This window comes from Tupaia chinensis, unplaced genomic scaffold (assembly GCF_000334495.1).
Source record: "Tupaia chinensis unplaced genomic scaffold, TupChi_1.0 Scaffold144894_1, whole genome shotgun sequence".
NCBI lineage: Eukaryota > Metazoa > Chordata > Mammalia > Scandentia > Tupaiidae > Tupaia > Tupaia belangeri.
In genome coordinates, this window is record NW_006204753.1 from 76,342 (window position 1) to 82,166 (window position 5,825).

At 51.1% G+C, this 5,825-nt stretch overlaps 1 protein-coding gene across 1 annotated transcript in view; it reads left to right on the forward strand.

Moving 5' to 3' along the window:
* Positions 1 to 5,819, forward strand: part of FAM3A (FAM3 metabolism regulating signaling molecule A) — a gene marked incomplete at its 5' end in the record, with an annotated part of 13,976 nt that extends 8,157 nt beyond the window's left edge. Inside the window, 2 exon segments of the mRNA XM_027767875.1 lie at positions 1 to 75; positions 5,673 to 5,819. Of these exon segments, the coding sequence (XP_027623676.1) occupies positions 1 to 75; positions 5,673 to 5,762 (165 nt within the window).
* Between the last annotated feature and the right edge of the window lie 6 nt (positions 5,820 to 5,825).

The following is a 5,825-nucleotide window of genomic DNA, read 5'->3' on the forward strand; positions in this document are numbered from 1 at the left end:
AAGGAGCTGGCTTTCCGAGACAGCTGGGTGTTTGTAGGGGCCAAGGGCGTGCAGAACAAGAGCCCCTTTGAGCAGGTAGGGTGGGGAGAGCCTGGCACCTCTGCCTACAGCCCAGGGTAACCACCAGGTCCCTCTTCCCTCCACACTTTCCCCCAAGTTCTGCCCCAGCAGGGTCCCCAGCTGGCAGGAAGCAGCCCTGGCCCCTTTGCCAAATGTGCCAGGAGGGACAGTAGCTTTGACCTCCAGCATTTTGCCCAGAAAGATCTTGAAATGGCAAAGTTTTCACATTGGCAAGACCCACAACCCAGAAACCCTACTCCCAACCATGTTCAGGATTCCCAGTCCTAGGCTAGGCCTCCTGAAAGGTATTGTGCCCTTCCTGCCCACCAGCCCTGGTTGTGCTTTGGGGTGAGTATCCCTCTGGGGCCACACAGGTCAGTCCTGTGCCAGAGCTAGGTAAGAACCAGTGAGAGCCATGGCACCCCTGGCCATGCTTTCCACAACGTGCCAGCTGGCTGCCCCGGGGGTTTCTGCAAGACTCTGACTGCCATAGGAATAGCACACCACCACACCCCCCGAAAGAAAAAACACCACCTCTGGCCTTGTTCCTGCTGCAGGCTGTGGGAGGCAGGGATCTGGCCCACTTCTGTCCCCTGTCCCACAGCATGTGAAGAACAGCAAACACACCAACAAGTACGAGGGCTGGCCCGAGGCGCTGGAGATGGAAGGCTGCATCCCACGCAGGAGTGCGGCCAGCTAGCAGGGCTGGCACAGGCCAGGCCAGGGAGGCGAGTCTCACTGTGGGATGGCGGCGTCAGCCAAGGGCTGAAGCCCATGGCCGGCAGGAACATACCCTCACTCAAGATCTGCCTCGAAGACACATAAGGCTCCGAGGCAATGCCAGGGTGGCCTCAGGGTGTTGGGAGCTACAGGGACCGGCCCATCACATTTGGTGACAAGAGCCCAGGTACCTGCTGTTTTTGCTAAAGTTGTGCCTCTGGTCAGACCCCATGCAGCCCTCTCCCTCTGTTCCTCATGCCAGCTCCTTCCCCACCTCGAGTGCTCCCAGCTGGAAGGACCCTGGGTGCTCACCCCTCTCACTACACTAGTCTGGTTGCCACTGCCCACAGGTTGGGCATCTTCCAGAAATTCTCTATTTCAGAAATGCTCACTGCACTGTAGGCTTGACCTGTTTCCACTGTGACCCCTTCTGGTGAGCCAAGTCTCATGAATCCAGCTACCTCCTGCTTCATTCTCAGTAGGAGGGCCACTCCGAGCAGGCCGGCCCAGGCTGATGAGGTGGCTAGAGCCTGATAACAGTCCATTGGCGGAGGACCTGCTGTCTAAATGACCTCTTAATAAATCAATAGCCCCAATGCAATGAAGTGCATTCAGATGTTGTCATCAGTGATGAGTCAGGAGTGATGTTGTCTTCTAGGGTATGGGGGGCGGCGGGGGACAAGTCTTGGAGTCTCAGCCAGCTGCCACCAACAAGCCCCACTGTGGCCGAGATACGAAATCTGGGCCAGTTGGTGTTCAGAGAAAGGACAGAGGACAGTTTGGACTTCTTCAATGGGAGGAATTGTTTTTGTCCAGATATTTCGACATGCCACTCAGGAATCCTTGAGGTGGTCTTGCCAGGAGCGATGGGTGTCCCATCTCCTCAGAGCTAGGTACTGCCAGTCCCAGGGAGTACAGAGTTCCAATAAAACCTCAAGGAATGAAGGTTTTAAGGAGCAGGCAGATGTTAATTTCAAGGCATGCAGGTGCCCAAGAGACTCACCAGGGGAAAGATAAATGATGCCAGGACCGCCAAGGTCAGGACAGGCGGTCACAGCCAATCCAGCCCTGACAGGGCTAAGCACCTTATGCAGGTATTCTTCTTAAGAGCCTTTTTTATAAAATGAATGTGTGTATGTATATTTGCTATAGGGCATGTGTCACTGCAAAGAAACGAATCACTTTCCGGGGGGATGACCACACCTCAGTCCCTCCTCCATTCTGCTCTTGGGATTTGGGGCATACATGCATACATACACACCCCACATGATTTTCAAGCCTCCAGGTCCAGGACTTGAATTGTGAACCTTAATCTCTCTGCACCACCTGCTGGCCCTTAAGAAATGTTTTAGGTTCACATACAGAGTTGCTACACACCCCTCCTCTGCTGGCCTTCCCTTGTTCTAGTGCAGTTCACATTATGGTGGGCTCTTGGCAGTATGCAGCCTGAGTCTCAACCAACTGTGTAAGGACATGGGCCCACCATTACAGTGTCACAGGTGTGCTCGTTTTCAACCTTTTATTATGGAAAATTCCAAACATCTCCAAAGGCAATATAATCAATTCCGACGTGCCATCCCCCTTCTCCCTCTGGCCAGTTTTCTCACCTGGTCTCACAGTGGTCATTGTCTGACCAATGTCCCACCTGCATCGCCCCCACCCCAGCTGCCTATGTTGAAGCAAATCTCAACTTAGTTCTCCCATCATTACTTCAGTTACACACGAGTAACCACCCTATCAAGTGACAGAAGTGCCACTGTCTCTGTTGTCTACAAATGATAAAGGTGCTTGGGAGGGTTGCAGTGGAGCTACAAAGGGAGAAGGCGGGTAAGGATGATCCTACAAGGGTAGCAGTTTGTCTCAAGATCAAACAGGCAGGTGATGGCTCCTACCTACCTCCTTGCAGGGGCACCCAGTGGGCCAGCTTCAGCCCCTATTTGGCAGCTCTCCTTCATTAGGGTCATCCCCAGGCCTACCCATTAGGAGTTAGGACATCCTCAATTACAAATGCCAGATTCCAAACTCGAACACAAAGCAAAAAAGGGGGGGTATTGTTCCTATAATGCATACCCCCAAGCCCACAGGTGATTCCAGCTCCAACAGAGCCATAGTAACATAGGCTTTCTCTGTCTCTGTCTTGTCTCTATAGCTGCCTTAATTTTCCAACACGATGTCTTCCTCAGATAGAAAAGACAACAGAGGTCCCAGTTTGGCACCCAGCAGAAAAGAGCTCCCAGCTTCCTACTAGTTCCGGGACAAGGCCCTGGGGACTAATTTTCATTGGTGCAGAATGGATTATGAATTTATCCTTGCACTAATCTGAGCGACTCTGGCTGGCTACCCTTGAGTGCGTGCCCACCCCAGAGGCCACTACAAATCTTCAGATACTGACAGTGAAGGAGGCAGGCAAAAATGACACCATAGCTACCACGGCATTGCCCTGTAAATACCAAACACACCCCTGTACTTGTACACAAACTTGTATATACGGATCTTCAAAAAATTCACAAGAGTGCTAGCTGGTGGCATGGTGATTAAGGTGGCTGGATCCCATGTGGCCAATTGCACAGTTCAAGTCCCAGATTGGGTGACTTGAAAAACACTACGCACATGTGTGTGCATACCCAAAACTCTGAAAAAATAGAGAAGGGGATGCAGTGTGGCCACCCCCCCCCCAAAGGGATGCTTTCTTACTCCACCCTCCCAGATTAGTGCACACAATGTATAGCAAAACCATAAATAAATCAGTTCATGGAGAATGCCTATTACAGAAAACTATCCATGGATTCCACAGTCTTGTATCAGTATAAACTTGTACTTTGATTCCATTGTCCACGAGTTGTTCAAAGTGCCCTCATGTGCCTTCTGTGCCTGCTTGCGTATCTCACAGTGCTTCTGGAAGCTCCTCCTGGAAAGCAGGAGGCAGGATCACCACTATGGTGACCTAATACAGTGAGTGGCAGGTCTCCCATCTGAAGTGCATGTTTCTGCTGCTGTTATTTGTTCTGTCCTCTCAGTCCAGATGACCTCTTTTGGAACTAGAATCCTTGCCAAATCTGTAGCCTTTCCTAGCTCTCTTCTGCATTCATTCTCCCTGGCCCCTAGCACACAATAGGACTTAGTGACTCCCAAGTGGCCAGGTCTAGGTGAGTGACAGCATCAGGCAGGCAAAATATGAAAATTCAGGTTTCTTCCAAGAATGACACATCATTAAGGTTCTCCTTCCTTGGTTCTTCTCGCTGGCCCATCCCCCTTCCTCTGGCCAATTTTCTCTCATCCTGTCCCTACCCACACTGCCCTTTTCCAATCTGCAGCCTTCAACCCTAGCAAGTGCCAAGCCCCACCGTCTCACTTGTCCTAGCTCTAAGGACCCCATAATTTTGTCAGGACCCTTCAACCTCATTTGAGAGGGAGAGTTGAACATCCTAGACACAAGTACACACACAGAAACAGCATATATGCCATACTAGTCCTCTGAGGCTAAAGAGCAGCCTAGAGCTATGACTGTGAACAATTTTTTTGAGAGGTTTTTGCTATAGGGCACATGCGCTCGTCAGACAGACAAGAGAGAGACAGAGAGACAGAAAGCGAGAAGTCACCCCCCAGGGCGGATGGTCACGCTGCAGTCCCTTCCCCTCCTGGGATCTTGGTCACGCACGCACATGCACCCAGCATGAGTTTAAACCACCGGGTCCGGGACTCGAACCTCAGTCGACTACGTGGGAGTCCAGGGACATAGCCATTACGCTAACTGCTGGTCCCAACAATTTTTGATCATTCACATCAAACCCTTTTAAATGTGCACTGCAACGTATATACATTTGCCTATATGTCATATGCACATACTATTAATTTAAACTCCAGGGACCAGGCAGGTGGCATGGTGGTTAGGGCAATGGACTCCCACATGGTCAACCGTAATTCAAGTTCTGGACCTGGTAGCTTGCATTCTCACTCACTCTCTGTCAAATTAAAAACATAATAGAGACCAGCAGTTGGCATAATGGCTATGTCGCTGGACTCCCATGTAGTCCACCACGGTTTGAGTCCTGGACCCCGTGACTTAAAGTCACGCCTGGCGCATGTGCATGCGTCCCCAAGATCCCGAGAGAAGAATGGAGAAGGGATTGCAGCATGGCCATCCCCCTTGGGGGGTAATTTCCTGCTTTCTATCTCTGTCTTTCTAGAGAGCACACCCGTCCTATAGCAAGAACCTCACCAAAAAAAAAAAAAACTCCAAAAAAGACCATAATAATAATGATGGATAAAATTAGGTATTTTTCAAAAAATAATTTGAACTTTACAAAACACACAAAAGTAAACATTTTAAATAAAAATTAAATATTTATGATATGAGTTGGGATTTATTTTCACACACCCTGAATGACAAGTCTTGTGCACCTCCCCCGAGCAGGTTATCTCCGACGTTAGTGCCCACTGCAGAAGGGTCTCTTGGAGCAGTATAGCCCAATTCCAGTTGCCCCGGCAACCTTTGGGAACATCCACATCCCCTGGAACCCTGCACTTGTCGACAACGTCCTTTGTAGAAATACCTCCCACTACCCTTTTCCGATCCTCCTCCCATCGGTTTCTATTCCTTTTCCGTGAAGACTCCAGACGTTGCTCGTGGCGCCAAATAGTTTGTAAAAGTAAACAAGTGCACTTCGTGTTCCATAGCGTGGAAACAGGCATTCAGTGAAAGCCTGAACGGAAGGGGGAACTCGGCACAGAACCTGGAGTCCGGGTCGGTCGATTTCGGCTTTCGGGCCACAGGGCTGGGCGCCCTGAGCGGCACCGTGGCCAAATCCCCAAGTCCGGTACGGCCCCTAGCAGCAGGGCACGGGTGCCCCAGCCCAGTTAACGGCTAACCCTGTGTCCCACTGCCCCAAAAGGTCGAAGCGAACTCGAGGACGACCGAGGATCCCACAGAAGCCTCAAAGGTAGGAACCCAGCCAGGAGGAGGTGCACCCGGCCCTTTCTAGTTGCTACTCCGGAAGCAGCCGGTCCCATGCGCCTGCGCACTCGTTCGCCCCGAAAACGTCACA